Below are 19,417 nucleotides of genomic sequence, written 5' to 3'. Positions count from 1 at the left end.
TCTCAGGAGTTTAAGAGAAACATTTATTTTTTTCCAGGAAAAAAAAAAAGATTAAAACATTTTAGTATGGTATTTAGAATAACTTAAGATGCTGATACATATGAAATGTTTATATAAATATGAAATATAGTCTATACTTCAAGTAAAGGATAGCAAATATTTTAAGCTATATTTCCTGCTCAGGAAAAGTTCGGGGAATAAAATCTTGTGCAAGGAGTTAGTAAAGAATTGCTGCAGAGGAAATGACTGGAGCAATACACACCCATATCATGTACACTTTATTTTTTTTTTTATTTTTTACAACATCTTTTCAAGAATGCCTTTTTCACAGTCCCTGCTTGAACAGACTCAGTTGTTCTTCCTCCTGTAGAACCTCCTCTGGTTTTGTGTGGATTCCACTGGTTTGTAGCGTTGAATATTTTTTAGACTGCAGTTGAGCCTTTATTTTCATACAGATAAAAGACAGGCAGTTGTAGAACCTCGGCATGTTCTACTCATTTTCCATCCTGATTACTTGCTGTGGAGTGCTTCTGTCTAGGAACACCCTGTTCATCTCCTGGCTGCTGAATAAATGTTGAGTTTACTGTATTATTGGTTAGCTTGTTTATGTTTCTGGATTTCAACTTTGATAAGTGCTTAATACAGAGGAATGTCTTAATTGCACCTGTAATGTCTTTTATCCCCTCTGACCATATAACAGGCAGCATGAAACATCATTTGAAGGCAATCTTATAAGTCAAGAAGTGATGCTAAAGCGTCAGGAAGAAGAAATGATGCAACTGCAAGCTAGAATGGCTCTTCGGCAGTCCCGACCGAACCTCTACCCTGGAGATGCAATTAGGTCCTCAATGCTGGATATCACCAGAGATCCGCTGAGAGAAATAGCCCTGGAAACTGCCATGACTCAAAGAAAACTGAGGGTAATGCCTTGATCTCTGGTGGACTCCTTCATTTTCGTTGAAACGGAGCAATGTCATGACTGAAATTGAAATATATGGGATTCATAAACTGGATCCTGCCATAAATAGATGAAATGCTAGGTGGTTGGTGTTGCCCTGATAGGAAAGACTTAACTCTTAGAAATCAAGAGCTCTGATGGGGATGAGGTATATTTTTTCCAGTATTTGATTCCTCTTAGTGGAATGTAGATGTGTTCCACCACCATTGGTAGTTATTTAATAATCAAGCTGGGAAGGTAAGGAAAGAATGGCAAAAAGAGAAATGGCACAAAAACATTTTGTGCTTGGGTTCACCCTGACTCATCATGCAAACTGTCCCTTTCTTTCCCAGCTCTCTTGGTATGTGGATGAAGTATAAGATTAAAGAGGGAGACAGAGACATAGGTAAATGGAGTGGATGATGTTCAGAGGAGATGACAGTTTGATGCCCTCTGCTGCTGCTTTCAGTTAATTGAATTCTTTTTTTTTTGTTTGCATGGGAAACAGTGATACAAGATTTGCAGGTGAATTTGCAGTCATCATACTGGCTAAGAGTCTGTGTGTCTCCAGTCCCTAGCACTCTGGCCAATTTATTCATATAGGCCTTAACTAACAAGTATTTAGGTGAATCTTGGACCACTTCCTTAAGGCAATATTCAAGTCAGTATTGTGCAGAGGACTTCTTTGAACAGTTTAGACAGATTATGCTCTTCTGTAATTCACAGGAAGAACAAATATAATGCTTACTTGCCTACAGGCAGATAGAAATTTGCCAGAACCTCTGTTTGAACCCAGCAGACAGAATGAGACTGAAGCATTTCAGACTTCAGGACAGGAGAGTTGGGTGTTGCAGGCACGGATCTGTCAAGGCAGAGTTGCTGCCAATGCAGAAAACCTTAGCAATGTTAGGGCATAGATTACTGAAATAAGCCCAGATGGTCCTAATATGCAACACACAGCCCTATGTTATCAAGGAAGACAAGTCATATCAGAGTGTTAGCTTTTCGCCCGGGTAAGGAAGGAAAACATGTAGAGTAGCAATGTCATCAACACTGCAGCCTGCCAGCGCACCTGGCACACATGCTGACAAAATAAGATTGTTCAAACTGATCAGCTCCTGTGAGGAATTCATAACAATTTTCCAGCTTCAGCCTTCAGTTCCTCTTTAGTGTGTACAGGGCAGGAACTAACCGTGCCTTGGTCTCTTGTTCAAGCAACACAGTGTTCATTCATACACTTGTATTCATTCGTATGCTTGTGCTTTGCAGAATTTCTTTGGCCCTGAGTTTGTGAAAATGACGATTGAGCCGTTCATCTCCTTGGATCTACCTAAGTCTATCTTGGTAAGAAAGGGGCTGTTGAGCAATCAGTGGAAGGGGTAGGAAGTTTAACAAACAAATAAATAAATGCACCTTTAACGTGAGCATGAACATTAGGATATTTTATTTCACACAATGCAGACAAAGAAAGGGAAGAATGATGACACAAGGCGGAAAGTAAATGTGATGCTTCTAAGTGGGCAGAAGCTGGAGCTGACCTGTGACACCAAAACAATATGTAAAGATGTCTTTGATATGGTTGTTGCCCATATTGGCTTAGTGGAGCATCACTTATTTGGGCTGGCTACTTTAAGAGGTAAGAATAATCTTTTTGTGTAGTAGACTGGTATAGAGCAATAAAAGATAAGTACAGGGTGTTGAGACGAGATAATCAGAGACTGCCTGCCATGTACGAGGCATTTACTTTGAGTTACATGCTTTTGTACTGAGGCAAAACATGTTCTGCAATGAAGAAAAATTCTACTCTTTAAAATCGTTTGGTTGCCTGAGTAATGGCGTCTCGGCTCAGGCAGCCTGTTCCTTTTGGCTGCTGCGTGTTCTTGCTGCCTTCACAACGTGTATTGCTCTGTATGCAGCAATATATCAGAGGATGTGAGAAGGGTTTGGGTTCTGATAATATGCTCTCAGCAATGCTGCAGCCTCTTGTGGGGTGCTGGGATAACTAATAGGGCTCCTGGTGTAGAGGGAGTTGCATTCAGCTAAAAAAGGTTTGCCTCTGAACCGTTTATTTTTTGCTGTTAGAACAGACCAGAAGTTGGAGTTCTTTTTCTTCACTGGGGGGAAGGTCATTTTGGCAGAACTAACGTGTTGAGACACAAGTTTCCTGTTTTCTTGTCTAGTGGACTAGTGCAGAACTGTAGCACTCAGAGTACTGGCAAGAGATAGAAAACCTTAGCAGCCTGAGAACATTCTCAGTCTGTGGCAGCCTCCCAGTGCCCTAGGCAGTTTAGAAAGTCTTGAAAATGCTTTGCAGAAGCATAATTTGGACATAAGTAGTAAGGGAGGGAGGGAATGACAGATCAGAAATTCCTATGGGTTAAGAAATTTAAAATTTTAAAGACGCCGTAGCTCCGATTTCATGGGTGTCGTGGAATATTATTTTTTTTTCCCTTCCCCTTTTTTTGTCATTACTAAAGAATTATTTCTAATGCTATTATTCAGTGTTTCTTCCCTTCAGTAGCCATTCTGTTTATAAGCCTTTGTTAGCCATCAGAAAACCTTACTGTATAAAACTGAGTTTCAGAATTATAAATCTGGTCTTGATCCTCCAGCTGGAAAAATTACTTGACTCTGATGTTTTTACTCATGTGCTTCTCCTTAACATTCATGGCAGACAATGAATTTTTCTTCGTTGATCCTGACATAAAGCTAAGTAAAGTAGCTCCAGAAGGATGGAAAGAAGAACCAAAGAAAAAGAACAAGCCCCCTGTCAACTTCACTCTGTTTTTTCGCATCAAGTTTTTTGTGGATGATGTCAGTCTTATACAGTGAGTGTATGAACATCTTTTTAACCTCTTAAGCCATAAACTTAAGTATGGAAATTGGATATTAATCAAACACTCTAAATTCCTGAAAGGAAGAGTACCAAACATGGTGTGTTTTTTTGTGTGTTTTTGTATTTTCCTTCTTCTAGGCATACTCTCACTTGTCACCAGTATTATCTGCAGTTGCGGAAGGACATCCTGGAAGACAGGATGCACTGTGATGATGAGACAGCCTTATTACTAGCATCCCTAGCTCTTCAAGCTGAGTATGGAGATTACCAGGCAGAGGTAATCAATTTCATCTCTGAGAAACTGTTCTTTGTGTTCTTGCTGCTTAATAAAAGAACAGACTGTGAGCAGCCGTGCGTGCTTTGCAGTTCTGCCCTAGACAAAAAGGTCAGCCAATATGCTGCTGACAACTGTAGTTTTCGTACAGTCTAACAGAGGACATGCACAGGGCTGTCGCAGAACCTAGTTCAAGATCTAGATGTTGAACATTCCCTATTCAGTAGAAGTGGAGTCAACTTGGATGGGCTTTGAAACTATATGTGAAACTAAGCTATGGGCCACAGCTGGGAGTCTGAATCCCTCCCCTTACTCAGTCTGAGTTTGCAAATGTGTAATTCTGCCTAAAATTAACCTTAAAGCTAAATTAACTCAGTCACACCCATGCAGTCTGTAGCATATGGAAATGCTGTCACAAAAATGTTTCATGTTGTAGGTGCATGGCATGTCGTATTTCAGACTAGAACACTACGTCCCAGCTAGAGTGATGGAGAAACTAGATACATCCTACATCAAGGAAGAGCTGCCAAAATTGCACAGCACTTACGTGGGTGCTTCTGAAAAAGAGACAGAGTTGGAGTTCTTGAAGGTAAGTGGTAACTGTTTGCTTCCTTAGTCTGGCTGCATGAAATTCCTTTTGAGAAGTTGAGTGCATGGACTTCAAATGAAATCAGAGGAAGCCAGCTTGAAAGGAAGAAAGCTGAAAAGATCTCAAAAGATTAATTGTTAAAAGTGGGGGAAAAATTGTAATAGATGAGGAGGAAATCCCTTATGCTTTTTTTTTTTTCCACCACCAGTAGTCTTCTTGCTTTAACTCAAATAGGTTAATTAAAAGCAACTATTGATCCTTGTGTTCATTTTAAAGGAAGCCATGATTATGAGGCAGCACAGCCTGCATGCCCTACATAGTTTCCTCTTTCTGCTGTGAGGATAAAAGAGAATTTAAATAATGAAAAGTTTTGTTAGATCTAATACCTTTTATGCTGGTTAGGACACATAGTATAAAGTGAGCCAGAAACATTACCAAGCAGACTTTCTTTTGCAGATAGTGTGTACGATGATAGGAAAACTATAATTGCAGACATTCTTGCTTTATTCTAAAAGGACCGATTAAGAAATATAATTATGGGCTTTGCTGCTGTTGCTCATGAGATAATGATCCGGTCCTGCCTTGATTCAATGGCTGAAAATGAATTAAGCATCTGAGACGCTGGGTAACTATTACACTGTATTTCCAGAGTCACCCTCTGCACTGCAGCGGCACACTCAGAGACCGCAGCAGCAGAGGTGGTCTCGGCTGTTCTTCATGTAGCAGAAATGCTCTTATAACCACTAGGAATTAGAGCGAGCAAGAGCTGGGGACTTGATCCTACCCAAATCTAGCCTGGCTGGGGGTGGGGTAGGGAGAACAGTTGGATTTCCTTGTTTGATTCATTGCATCAGTCCCTTAAGCAAGTACTGAAGAGACAGCGAGAAGGGCTGGGGGTGCAAAGTAAGCCAAACTGCTTCTTTCAGCAGTGGGGATGCCTTACTGTGATCATGGAATGGAAGCGTAGATCTAATTCTGCTTTTAAGAAATGTCTTAACACAACAAGTGCATATGGCTGGTTACAATTTATTCTTAGCAATTAATGAGTGGAAAGTTTGATTCCAATTTTCATTATTCATACCTGAGTTGGTAGATTTTCTAATGAATCTTAATGAATCCTTTGCTGTAGTCTTGGGCAGTGTATCAGCAGATACTGCCAAGACTTAAAATCATCTAGAACAGTTCATGCTGACATGTGTTAGCATCACATTCATAACCTAAGTGGAATCACCAGATAAAGAGCAATCTTTTTTTCCAAAATCCGTATGTATACATAAATATATTTATTTCATACTTGTACTATATCTCCTTAACTTCAGTCCCTCTTTGCATTGATCTATGCAGTTGTGTCAGAGGCTCACAGAATATGGCATTCATCTTCATCATGTATTGCCTGAGAAGAGATCCCAAACAGGTATCCTTCTGGGAGTGTGCTCCAAAGGAGTTGTTATTTTTGAGGTTCACAATGGTGCTCGCACACCTGTACTACGCTTCCCATGGAGAGAAACAAAGAAAATATCCTTTAGTGTAAGTCAGCCTCTTTCTGTTTGATTTTTTTTCCTTTTTTACTAGCATGCGTTCTATGCTGCTCAGGTTCCAGCCTCAGAAGAGATTTTAGCACCTGTATTTTGAAGTGCTTTACAGCAAATCTGTAATGGTATGAAACGTGGCTTCCCTGCTGTCTAGGAAAGCACTAATACAAAGATAGATCACAGGCTACTGGGAGTGTGGGGAAGAGCTCTACCCATTTAGTGCATTTTTGGGCACCCTGCCCACGCTGCTGTACGGCACCTGAGAAGTGAAGGAGCCCTGGGGCGAGAATCCTGTGTCAGAGGACGGCGTACTGGCAAATGCCAGTGCTCTCTGGAAAGAGTTGTTGCACCAATGTTGCTTGTCAGCTGAGGTGTTTAAAAGAGTCGTTAAGCTAAGTGATATATTGGATGGCAGTGGGTGAGACACCTGGTCTGGGCTATACCAGCCAACTTCAGGGAACACACCTTAAACTGGGGGTTGTGTGTCAGTTGTTAATGAGCTGCCAATGCTTGCTTTTATAGAGTATTTCTAATTCTGATACTATATTGAAAAGCTGCAGCTTGTGTTGCCTAGTCTAGGATTGTAATGGCCAATTGAAGTTTCAAGAATCTTAAAAAGACCTCAAGCATTAGCTGATAGATTTCATAAATAGATGGGTTTATAGTTCCTGTTCTCTTGAGTGGTTCCAGCCCCTGTAAATTTCAGAGAGGTTTTTCAAAAACTCATCCTACTAAATGTGACAGTACTAGTTGCTATTCAGCAGTAACAGCAGCAGAGACTAATTAAATAATAATAAAGTACCATCTCAGCTAGCCCAGAAGTAGCTTTAAAGTGCTTCCTTTGTAAAGCTCAAATTACTTTCAAAGCCTATTTTAAACAGAAATTTCTCCCATCGATGGGAGAGAGTTTTTTTCAGGAAAGTTTGAATGGTCTCATTATGCAAAAGCAAATAAAAAATTATTCATAGGGTAAAAGAAATCACTGTCTTAAACTTTTTTTTTCCCCATCATGTAGAAGAAGAAAATAACTTTGCAGAACACATCAGATGGTATCAAGCATGCGTTTCAGACTGACAATAGCAAGACCTGTCAGTACCTTCTGCACCTCTGCTCTTCTCAGCATAAGTTCCAGTTACAGATGAGAACCAGGCAGAGCAACCAAGACACTCAGGACATTGGTAAGGACTGTGGTGCTGTGGTGGTTTTTAATAGCGGTCTATATTTATTTTTATGAGGAGAAAAAAGTGGACTTCAGCTTCACACTACATGTGTAGCTCTACATTTAGAGAGAATGTATAAGGAGAATCTACTAGCTAAGTTTGAGACAGTGAGTTGGCAACTGTACAGAGCTGGCAGCCTTTTAAATAAAAGGAATCTAAAAATAGGTCATTAGGAGTGCTTTCCCATCTGATGAATAGCTTTTGGTATTTTTTAGGGGGAAAAAAAAGTTCCTAAATGTGATTTGTAGATTTTGTTTAATGTGAAATGCGTTGATTTGATCGTGTGGAATTACAGATAAAACTGTGTGAACTCACAAGGACAAATAAACCAGGGAGCATTTCATGCTGCTGCATCTGTAAGTGGAGAGTGAATGGCAGTGAATGAAATTTCATGGAATATAGCAGAGGATAGAGACATAACAGAGAGCACTTGTTGGTCCTTGTGATGTTCCATGGCATGTTTTTCACTTGCTGCACAGTGTCCTCAGTGACCAGGGAAAAAACATTTTAACATACACAAACCTAATGAAAAGAAATAGGTTGGGAAAATAAGAGGAGAGTGCCTCTTGGATAACATTCTTCCTGTGTGAATAAAAAGAGATGAGACACAGAGTTCAGGGAAAAAGGTAAGGAACAACTTACTTTTCCTTTTCACATAAGCAAGCATGTTAGCTATAACTTGAGGGATAATCACATCTTTTATGCACAACTTCTGTGTCAATGCAACAAACAGAACCAGGCACCGAGTGTTAAGATGGATCTTTTGGATTCTTGAAAGGGATTCTTGAAAACCACAAATATTGAAGGGTTAAGTCAGTTTTACAAAGGAAGATCGTAGAGCATGCAAGAATTCTCAGTTATGTGGTTGGCAGAAAACACTCACCTGAAATCTGTAGGAAAATTCAGTCTTGTCAGAGGATGTATGTACAAGGTCAAGAATAGAGCCCTTAAAATGTTTTATGGGGGTACTCTTCCTCAGGATGTGAACGCAGCAAGAGCCAGCATCACTGAGCTTCTGTCACTGTCAGGCAACAGATTTATATGTATCTGATCCAGCAGAACCATTCTTACATTGCCCATCAGCTATTTGATGTGGATAGAGAGGTGATAGTTGTATGCTAATTCACATTTTAAAGTGACAAAATGTGCTCCACAACTAAACCTTCTATCTGTGTTTATTACAGAGCAGGCTTGAATTACTGTTGCAGTTAATTTCTGACATGTACTGGAGGAAGGAATGTCTTCCTCAAGTGGCAGTGCTGAGGCTGTGGTTGCCAAATGTGCTCTGCAGTGGTGAATACTTCAGCATTTATTAGTGCTGCTGGATGATGCCTACCAAAAAGTAACATTTCCCTCGCAAGTTATACTGCTGCTTCCAAAGGCAGCTTATTTCCCAGCTGCATGTGTGGAGCTTAAAACACTAGCTAACAGAAAATGAGAATTATCCACGTGGTTGAGGATTGCTTTTCCTCCATCTTCCCTCTGAACTGTCTCTAGGACATCAATGAAGTTGATGAAGGGTTCAGATGGCCAGATTTCCTTTAGAGATTCTAACCAGCAAACATGTTTCCACAGCTTATCAAGCTGCTGTGTGAGAGCCAAGCCACAGGAACTTACCTGCTAGCCTTAGGAGGCAGTTAGGCTAATAGATGTGGGCTCAGCTCAGCTTTGCTCTGAATAAGGGGGGGGTTAGGCAAGCTTGTATTATCTCAGGTTTGCTTTCAGCTAAGAATATTCACCCAGACAGTTCCCACGACTCAGCTGATACAGTAATTTAACTACAATCCAAAACCGCTCTGCTGCTTAAAGGAATTGGGATTTCAGGGGTCAAAAAGTCTGGCAAACCCCAGTCCACATTGTCTGTTCTGTGCTAGAACATTTAGGATGTTTCTGGCAGGGGAAGTCCCCAAGTTCACCTGAGTGAGCTGATGTTCTTGTACCAGGTAGAGATGCTGCCAAGCTGTGGGGGTTTTATTTGGGTGGGCAGCTGAGTTCCACCACAGCCTCTCTCTCACTCCCCTTCCTCAAAGAGGAACGGGGAGAAAATACGATGCAAAGGGTTCAAGGGTTGAGATAAGGACGAGGAGATTGCTCAACAATTATCATGACGAGCAAAACAGGCTCAGCATAGGGAGATAGTAATAGGCAATAAATCTTACTAACAAGCTAGAAAAGTGAGAAAGGAAAAACCATAAATGCCTTTCCCCCATCCACCCTCTCCCACCTCCTTCCCCTGAGCGGCACAGGGGAATGGAGGAATGGGGGTTGTGGTCAGTCTGTGGTCAGTCTTTGTCTCTGCCGCTCCTTCTCGGTCACTCTCGTCCCCTGTGCTGTGGGGTCCCACCCACGGGATGCAGTCCTTGATGAACTGATCCGGCGTGGGCTTCCCACAGGCAGCAGCTCTTCCAGAACTGCTCCAGATATAGGTCCGTACCACGGGGTCCATCCCTCAGGATCAAACTGCTCCAACCTGGCTCCCCCACGGGCAGCAGCTCCTGCCAGGTCACTTGCTCCTGCCTGGTCTCCTCTCCACAGGCCACAAGTCTGGCCCGGAATCTGCTCCGGCAGGGGTCTTCCACAGGCGGCAGCCTCCGTTGGTGCAGGGCCACCTGCTCCACCGTGGTCTCCTCCATGGGCTGCAGGGGGACAGCCTGCTTCACCATGGTCCTCACCACAGGCTGCAGGGGACTTCTGCTCTGGCGCCTGGAGCACCTCTCCCCCTCCTTCGGCACTGACCTTGGCACCTGCAAGGCTGTTCCTCACTCCTCTCACTCTCCCAGCTGCTGTGTGGCAGCATTATTTTTTTACTTTCTTAAATCTGCTCTCACAGAGACACAAACAACATCACTTGTTGGCTCAGCTCTGGTCAGCAGTGGGGCTCTTACCTAACATGGGGCAGCTTCTAGATCCTTCTCACAGAAGCCACCCCTATGGCCCCCTGCTACCAAAACTTTGCCACGTTTAGCCAACAGGGCTGTAAGTGTGTCAGGGACTTGTGAAGAAAGTTAACCAGTGGTTGGGTGGAAATTGTGTGGGATCTGGTAGTGTGGATGTGGGGCTGTGCTGCTTGTTCAAGTTCTGGAAAATAATTGCACGAGCAGGTTGAAGGAAGTATAGTCCTACAGTTCACTTGGCTTGAGATGCGACAGAGGTGACTTGCTTCACAGACAGAAGTGATGTGCCTGTTCATGAGGTGACATGGCAGTTTAACAGGAAGTATGAATCTTTGTACTAATAAAAGGATAAATATTTTTCAATTTAGTGTTTTTGAACTTCAGTGTAGCATACAGTTAGGTTAGCATACTATCATTAAATCCAAACTGTGTTTTGAGCAAGCTGCATGGATGGCATATGTATGTACCTGCTGATGGTGCATACTTCTGGGTGTTATGGCTACAGGAGAAAAAGAGCTTTGTTTGAGTTGATTGTTTAAAATGCATGCCTTATACAAAGAGGTCATGTTAGCTCTGGTTTATAATGTGTATTTGTTTCTTCTTTAAAAAAAAATAAAACAATCTGCAGAGCGAGCTTCATTTAGGAGCCTAAACCTTCATGCAGAGTCCGTCAAAGGATTTAACATGGGACGAGCGATCAGTACCGGCAGCCTGGCCAGCAGTACTTTGAACCGACTTGCTGTTCGACCTCTGTCAGTTCAAGCAGAGATTCTGAAGAGGTTGTCCTGCTCCGAGCTCTCGCTCTTCCAGCCTCTTCCTGGCTCGTCAAAGGACAAGAACGAGAAGACTTCGTGGGAAGACAGACCCAGGGTTATGAGCAAATCATTTCATGATCTGAGTCAGAGCCATATCTCGGTTTACCCTCCAAAGAAAAATATTATTGCTGCTTTGGACTCTTCCTCCCAAAAAATAGAGGACATAATGGGAAGAGTCTTTCAGCAAATGCCAAAATTTGATACTGGATTGGCAGCAGGAGCATTAAAACTGAGCAAGTAAGAGTCTCTCTGACCACCCTGAAAGACCTTTGTGTACAGTCAATGTACATATGCATCGGTTTTGATTTATTATTCATACCATTATTTTATTACATTGATCCTTCCTTCCCTCTCCCAATTTCCTTTTCCCTCTGTCTGGTTTCCCCCTCTCTCCTTCTCCCCTTTAAGTTCAAAATCTCATGCAGGTTTAAGTAGAAGTCCTGAAAGAAAGAAAAATGAATCGGACTCATCATCCATTGAAGATACTGGTCAAGCCTATGTTGTAGGTCAGCATACAAAAATCCTATTGCGGTATTTACTAACTAACCTCTAAAACTGTTTCAGATGTAATGCTTTGATATATGTATTAAGTGGTAGCAATATTTGGACTTTTAAAAAGGGATCACGTGTTAAAGTACTCCAGACACATCACCTGTAGTTCCAGAATAACTGTAGCAAAGAAACAAAAAAAAAATACTCCTATGGAGAAAGTAACAATCCAGTCTCTACACAGGTATGCAAAGAATCAATAGTTTATGGTACTGACTGCACAAGTAAGTCCTAGCAGATGGTAAAAATCAAGTTCACCAAAAAACAAGCGGAATGCTTTTAAACTTAATCATTGGCTTATGGAACATAAATTTTTGATAGCTCTCTCATGAATTTCTGGTTTAAACCAGAAAACAAGGACTACAAACACAAAACAAGGACTGAACTGGGAACCAAGCTTTTTCTGGATTAAGAGCATCAGTTGCTCAGAACTGAGATGAGGCATGGAATTTCTGTAGAGACTGATGTCAGCTATGTATCCTGCACATTTAGCTTTACAATTAGTTTTGTTATGTGCTAACCCATGATCTCTGGGTCAGCAAGTCCAATAACCATCTTAGTTACATGTTGGACATTGCTGCTGCTGGGGGACACATATTCTTTGTGGATGAAACTCATCAGCTGAAACTTCAGGGTTTAGAGTTTGAGAAGGTCTGCACTTCTTTGCTAAAAAGCTTAGATGGTCTTACCTCGTTTAATTCCATAACTTAGTACATTTATTATTTCATCCTGTGTAAAGGACAGCCTTATTTATTCGGCATTGCTTCTTCCAAAGAAAATATGGTCCTAAGTACAAACCAATCTGAATAGAAATATTTGGTCCAAGTCGCTTGTTACTGCCCAGACTTGCTTGTTACTGTGTAAAATCTTAGAAGGCTACTGTTCTGTTGCTTTATAAAGTTAGGTATATTAATGAAATTGTGTAACAAAAATTAGTCTTTGACTTAGGCCTTTCCTTAAAGCCCTGCTAATTTTACCTGAAGTTAAGAGTGGCCGTGAAGGCCAAAGCTCTGTCCTTTCTGTAATTCTTTGTCTTTGCATGAGCTACCCCCCTTTCTTAACTTCGAATTGCGACCAAAGTACTTTAATCACCACAATTTGCTAAACCATAACTTCTTTGGTGTCATTTTTCCACTAAGGAATCTGATATTGTGAATGAACTCATGCATGTTCTGTGTAATGTCTGAAGCTTCTCTGTAGCTTTATGAAAAAAACAATGTCTAATATTTGCATTCATGTTGCAGGTGTTAGCATGAATAGTTCTGGAAATCTTCCAACATCAACACCATTAAAAGAGAGCAGTAAGTTAATAAATGTCCATTTAATTATTTCAGTCAGTTACTTGTAATTTGTACTTGTCAAGTGCTGCACTTGAACCTGTCTTGTTTCTTGGCTATTCTTAAATCAGATACTTCTGCCACTTAGTTGGATGTGGAACGTTTTGCTAGATACAGCTTCCGTTATTTGTTTTGGATGGCTTTTTGAGGGAGATTTTTACATTTGTGTAATGCTTTTCTGATGTGGAGGGTGTCTGTTCAGTCTGACGCTTGGAGAGTTGTGTTACCTAACATGCCATGCCCTTCCAAGCTCATTTCCCTTACTTGTGAGGCTAATGATGCTGTAGGGTCCCAAAAGACCGTGTTTTGACTTTTGCAGTGGGGATCATAACCTTTTTCTAGATGGAGAAGTCTGTCACAGTCTCTCGCATCAGGTTTTTTTGTTTGTTACTGGTGTGCAGAGCACACTAGGTTTCTGCTGTTGTGGAAGCACTTCTACCATTTACAGCAAAACTGAGCTAACTGTCCAGTATAAACAAGTTCGATCTTCTACAGGTAGAAACGTCATGAGGTCAGACTTAGAATATATTGCCTTTTTCTGAATTGCAGGAGACATTGTTGTGGTGGTTTTTGTTGTTGTTTTTGTTTTGTTTTGTTTTTCCCCAAATCATGCTGCTTCTGTCTCTTAAGTGCCCGGGTCTCTTTCAGCCTGTTGAGGACACTCATAAGTCACATAAAGCTACCGTGAGTGTGCTCAGATTTGAGACGCAGCAGTCACCAGCCTTTAGAGCTGCAAATGTGGAAGTCAATTTAAACAAGATAGGGTCTAGGAGATGTTTCTAATGTTGTTTAAACAAAGGACCTTCGTTAAAAGAATTCACTCTTAACCTTCAGTAACTTAATATATTAAGCCTCAGTTTCACTTTTACCAATGTGTTAAAGCCCTGAGTCACTGAGCAGGGTACCTAACTACAGATCTATATACCTGGCTGAACTGAGACCCATCAATTTGAAGATTTAAGGCTCGGGTGAGCTCAGACTATGCTAAGTGCTTTTCTTAGGAGGAAACAAAGATTTTACCTGCTGAAGATGAGATGAGGTGCAATTTTTTTTAATTGTTTTTACTCATACGTGGCTTGGAACATCCAAGCTGGACCCACTGCTTCAGAAAAGCTTTTCAGTTTATCAGAGGACTAATTTCTCCTATGGAATAGGATTTAAAGGCAAACCTAAAAGGATGTGCATGTGCAAGTGTTCACCTCGTGCCTGATCAGCAAATGTTGGCTTTTCAGCTGACTCTCTGCAAACAACACAGAGCAGAGTTTCCTCGCCAGAAAGAGAGATCACTTTAGTGAACTTGAAAAAGGATGAAAAAATGGGTTTAGGTAAGTGACTTTAAAATTGTTGAGTTTGTTATTTTGTATGTTCATTGAAGCTGAAAATAAAATACAGTTTTGGTGTTCTGTTTTAAGTATTTATCATAGGACTGAGGAAAACAGGCATGAGCTGGATTTCTAAGGCATTTGTTTAAGATGCAGAAGCCTAGGCTTTCTTAATAGCACGTGCTACTGACTTGCTTGGCGTTAAGCAGGCCTGTTTCTTGGCTTCTCTATATTACATGTGGTATAACATTTCTGATTATTGTGAAATAATCATCATAGAAGTTAGCATTTGAAGTTTGTCTCTGTTCAGCTAACACATGAACATTTCACAGTTATGACAACTTGGAGGTTTTAAAGAATAAAACCTTATAAAGCTATTAACAAATAATTGTGTTCTCATGTCACTGAATGGAACGTTAGTTTGAGGTTTAGTGAGTCTGGAAGTTGAGATATTTAGGTTCCATTCCTCCTCCTGTTGTTGTTTTTCATAAACCCATGTAATTTTTCTCTTCAATTTGATAACAGTTGCAGTTGAGGGGAGGCTCTTTGAAGTATCCTTTAGGGTATAGTTCTGCCATTCCACAGAAGACTATTTTGTAAATTTGAAGACGGAAAAAGTTGACAAGATCATATTGTGCAGGGTCAACACTGAACATTAAGATAAGAGCTGACCAAAAAGGATAGCAGTTCATATGAACTTCACCTTTTCTTTCCCATGTAATCTGTTACTTTGCTGTTCTGCTAGAGTAGAGGAGACCTGTCATCTTTGAGCTTTTAGTTTCTTGATCATGGGCATCTTTGCCAGCTTTGCCTTGTAGAATTGGCAGATAGATCTTAGAAGCTTCAAAAGAAAGCCTAGATATGTTGCACTTCAGTACAGAAAACTGGGGTTTGAAGAACCCAGTTCTTAATATCAGGGTCAGACATTTAAGTAAAGCATCTAACATTTTAAGTGCAAATACATTTCATCTGGTCAGCGAATGGATGTATAACGTTATCTTTTTGTGCATGTTTTTTGTGCCACAGTTGACAGCTAGAGAAAGTCTGAACTGCTTACTTAAAAAACAACAGAGTAAAGTTATCAAAAAGCTTTATTGTTTACTTTCATGTAGAATTCCTTGAGAGGTATAGATGATTTTGTGTTACTTTACATATGTTAGAATGACTAAGTTTTTGTCTGTTTTGAAACATAGACTTGCAGTGTATTAAGTTTAACTGTGATCACTGACATATTTGCATGCTTTGGACCTTTTTTAATAGGCTTTCAAATAGTTGGTGGAGAGAAGACTGGCAAACTTGATCTGGGAATTTTTATTCATTCAGTTACTCCTGGAGGGCCAGCTGATCTGGAAGGATCTCTAAAACCAGGTGAATACTGTAAATTAGGAGAGGTGTATGCATGATACAAAAGGCCAAACACCTATGTAGTGCAGTTGCCATCTGTGGCTGCGGAAGACAGTCCCTTAAATATGCCAAACTTCAGATCCCTTCAGGATAACTTAGAAAACTGGTGATGTACATCTCAGTTGAACAATATGAAAATAAAAGACAGTAGCATCACAATAAAAATTGTAAACTTGAAGGAGTAGAAAATGGAAAATTTGTTTAAAAAAAAAGAGAGAGAGGTTTTATTTGATATTGTCTCTTGATTGGTACTTTCTAATTTAAAACTGTTTAAACTTCCAATCCATACCAGGATTTAGGGAAAAATACGTGCAATCCTGATAATAATATTTAGAAAAAGAGAGAAAATGGATTTTATGTAATATCAGTGCTTATTTGTTTTATCTGTGCCTTGAACTAAACTGCACAGTCTATTTCATTTCTCAGTTTCTGCTTTTTCGTCCATTCTGCTTATGGCAAAGGAAAAGGTTGAACGAGTGAAAAAAAAAATCAGGAAAAAATAACAGGGAAAGGTTTGGCAGTTTCAAAAAAAAAGGAAATATCACCAGTTGATTTTTTTTTCTTATTAATGATTAGGGTTCCTTTTCCCAGCGTCATTTTAATTTTAGCAGTTATTATGCTTTGCATAAATATGTTCAGACTTGCACACTCATGTCATCAATGATGGCTGAAAATATGTATGTTAGATTGTATCTGAACAAATCATTTTGTGCAGGACACCGACTAATATCCGTGAATAGCACAAGTTTAGAGGGTGTCAGCCATCATGCGGCATTAGAAATTATAGAGAATGCACCTGAAGATGTGACACTTGTTATCTCTCAGCCCAAGGACAAGCTATCCAAAGGTACGGAGAGAAATATTCTTTACTATTAAAGAGTTCTTCTTTGAGTTTGAACGATCTGCCTTCTCTGACAACTTTTGTAAAGTCCTTTCTCTGTTTCCTTTACTTCACTGATCTGAGCAACTGACCTAGCCATAAAATGCCACCCATAACTTCAGTCACTTCTGTGAAACCCAGCTAATACGTGCTTGAAGTTGTGCTCTGGAACTGAAAGCAGACACATTGAGCTTAGCAGTAAGATAACTTGTGGTAACCTTTAGTGAGGACACACTGCTTGCACTTTAAGACGAAAGTGTTCTATGTGATATGGACCAGTAGAAACCGTGCATGGCTGTGAGAAATTTCTATAATACTGCAGACAAGATGTTACCAGCAGCTCCTGACTGTCTTGTCTCCTGATTTTTCAGCATCATCCAACGCTGCACACCTCACTAACGGAGCCAGGACTTATTTAAGGAGGCCATCGTCAGTGCAAGACAACGAGGCGGAGTCCTCTTCGGAAGAGCACAACCGGTCCCGCGGCCACCAGAGGCCCGTCTCAGGGAGTTTGTCTGGCTTGTCAGGAGCCAAGCGGGATGGGAGCATGAGCTCCCAGGACTCCAGAACTGAGAGTGCCAGCCTGTCTCAGAGCCAGAGTGCCGGCTTCTTTGGCAAACGTGCAAGTGGCAGAGCCCAGCAGGATCCTCAGAACAACAGTGATTCCCAGACTGGGCTTTCAAAAAGTAATGAGAAGAGAAGATCGTCGTCTGACAGTACCCGAGCAAAAATTAAAAGGCCTGGGGTAGTAGAGTCGGTGGAATATTCTGACCGAGGAGATTCTGACATGGATGAAGCAACTTACTCCAGCAGTCAGGAGCAGCAGGCAGATAAAAAGGCATAGTTTATTTCATACATGCATTTCCCATCGGTGTTAAGAGTGGGAATGAAATAGCTGCCTGTGGGTGTGAATAAGGTGAAAGGGTGTGGGAGAAGGCCAGCCTTGCCTGCAGCTTATCCTGCTAATGGCAAATGCTAGTAGCTAATTTCTACTAGTTTGGTGATTTTGTTCAAAATGAGTGGAGAAAATCACTCCTGTGACTTCCAAGAGCTTTCCAATATCACATCATGGGCACGTCTTAGTTGAGGCAGATTCTGCTTTGGGATGAATGTGTAGTGCTCTTGCTGATTCTGTAGAGAACATGTTTGCAGTTCTTTGGTTTTATCCAGTGTGATCGTGGGGTAATGGCCACTCCTGAAGGTAAATTAATTTACCTGGAAGATAATGTAAATTTTTCCAAGATTAGATAAATTAGTAGTGATGTATCTGGAATGAGTAGCTGAACTCCTATTGTTTGGGAGTTCATTATCTAATCAAGGAAAAAATACTCTTGTTTAACGCGAACTTCATTGCAGCGAGCAATGCCTGAGCAGAGAGCTTGCTGCTTCACCTTGCTGAAAGCACACGAGAAAGTACTATAAATTCATCCCTAACTTGCAATGATCCCTGTTTTTTGGCTGATGGAGATAGTTCAGTGAAGTTGTAATAATTAATCCAACAAACCCTAGGCTACTGTAATACTGAAGTTTTATGGTTAAGTTTCTCTGTTCCACGACCAGCTCACTTTGACAGTAAAGACTCAGCTGCTGAAAGTCAGGCATGTTTCTGCACTAAAACTTTGCAGCATTAAAGGAGTTAAAGCTATGAGTCTTATGAGTCAGACTGATGGGCCCTTTCCCATGTGGACTCCTTTTGGCTGCATCTGACTCAAAAGCTCATCCTGTGGGGTCTTAACTGCAAACTTCTGTTCTAACAGAAACCTTTCTCTTTTGTTTTTCTTTTTGCTTTTTGTTTTAAATAAAGGAATCTTCCTCAGCGAATACAGCACACAAAACGAATTCTAAAAAGGTTACTGCAGCACTTCTTAAACCTGGAGATATCTTTGAGGTTGAACTAGCCAAAAAAGATAACGGCTTGGGAATAAGTGTCACGGTACTGTTTGACAAGGTTTTTAGATGTTTTCTCTTTTTCTCTACTCCCAGCAACCCATTAATTACTAAATTACAAGGAAGCAAAATATTTTCTGTAGTCACTGCAGAGTACACAGCTTTACTGACATAGAATTCGTCTCACCAAAGCTGAAAAATTATAATATTTTAAGTCCCTTTTTTGTCATCTCCCTTTTTAAGTAACCCCTGTTTGTTGTTTTATGGTATATCCCCAAAGTCCTAGTAGAATCTTATTGTAGAAACTACTTACAAGTACAAATAAAAAGATGGTATTTGGCCCCTGCCACCCAATAACATGCAACAGGGAGAAATAAGACCTTTTCTGATGGGCATCACAGGCAGTGGAAGGAGTAGTGTTACCTCAGGATATCAGAGCACTTCCTTGTGTACATGCACTGTGTTCTGTTCTCCCTCTGCTGGTTAAAAAGCAGAAAGCAAAAAAAAATAAAAAAATACTTAAATCCAAATTAGACCTGGCTGACACAGCCTCCTTGCAAGGTTACTGCCCTGTGAGATCAAAAATATCTTTTTAGTGGAGAAATTTCTCATTGGGTTATAAAATTTTGAAGGTAGTTGGCGTTTAGGGCCTGCCATCCTGCAGAGTGGCACTGCGGGGTGATGAGAAGGATTTAGAACTGAGATGCACACGTTTTTCACAGCTCCTGTTTTTTTTGTGTCTTAAATGCTTTTTGGGTAGCTTCATATTCCAATATACACATTGCTGGGCTCCCTCTGAGTCTGTGGAGAAGCTCTGGTGGTGCAGCATTAGCTGTCTGTGAGCCAGAGTTACTAAGGCCCTCAAAAAGCAACGCCATTTGAGCTTGGGCAGGTGTTTTCAGCTTAAACCTTCAGACTTCTATGATGTGAGAGAAGGCAGC

General features: G+C 40.8%; 1 protein-coding gene across 7 annotated transcripts in view; it reads left to right on the top strand.

Annotated features, from left to right (window-relative positions):
- PTPN13 (protein tyrosine phosphatase non-receptor type 13) overlaps positions 1-19,417 on the top strand; it is a 109,066-nt gene that overhangs the window by 67,592 nt on the left and 22,057 nt on the right. For 6 of the 7 annotated variants that reach the window (XM_068680525.1, XM_068680523.1, XM_068680522.1 and 3 more), the window contains 16 exons: positions 701-920; positions 2,207-2,281; positions 2,399-2,573; positions 3,612-3,765; positions 3,912-4,050; positions 4,484-4,636; positions 5,981-6,163; positions 7,184-7,346; positions 10,911-11,334; positions 11,506-11,603; positions 12,891-12,947; positions 14,216-14,308; positions 15,566-15,673; positions 16,425-16,556; positions 16,961-17,427; positions 18,394-18,537. In XM_068680525.1, the coding sequence (XP_068536626.1) occupies positions 701-920; positions 2,207-2,281; positions 2,399-2,573; positions 3,612-3,765; positions 3,912-4,050; positions 4,484-4,636; positions 5,981-6,163; positions 7,184-7,346; positions 10,911-11,334; positions 11,506-11,603; positions 12,891-12,947; positions 14,216-14,308; positions 15,566-15,673; positions 16,425-16,556; positions 16,961-17,427; positions 18,394-18,537 (2,785 nt within the window). The remainder of the gene's footprint in view (positions 1-700; positions 921-2,206; positions 2,282-2,398; positions 2,574-3,611; positions 3,766-3,911; positions 4,051-4,483; positions 4,637-5,980; positions 6,164-7,183; positions 7,347-10,910; positions 11,335-11,505; positions 11,604-12,890; positions 12,948-14,215; positions 14,309-15,565; positions 15,674-16,424; positions 16,557-16,960; positions 17,428-18,393; positions 18,538-19,417) is intronic. The other variant, XM_068680524.1, reaches the window with a different exon arrangement.

The sequence above is a fragment of the Anas acuta genome, chromosome 4 (genome assembly GCF_963932015.1).
Source record: "Anas acuta chromosome 4, bAnaAcu1.1, whole genome shotgun sequence".
NCBI lineage: Eukaryota > Metazoa > Chordata > Aves > Anseriformes > Anatidae > Anas > Anas acuta.
Note: the sequence above shows the minus strand (reverse complement) of the source record. Positions and strands in the feature narration are given on the sequence as shown.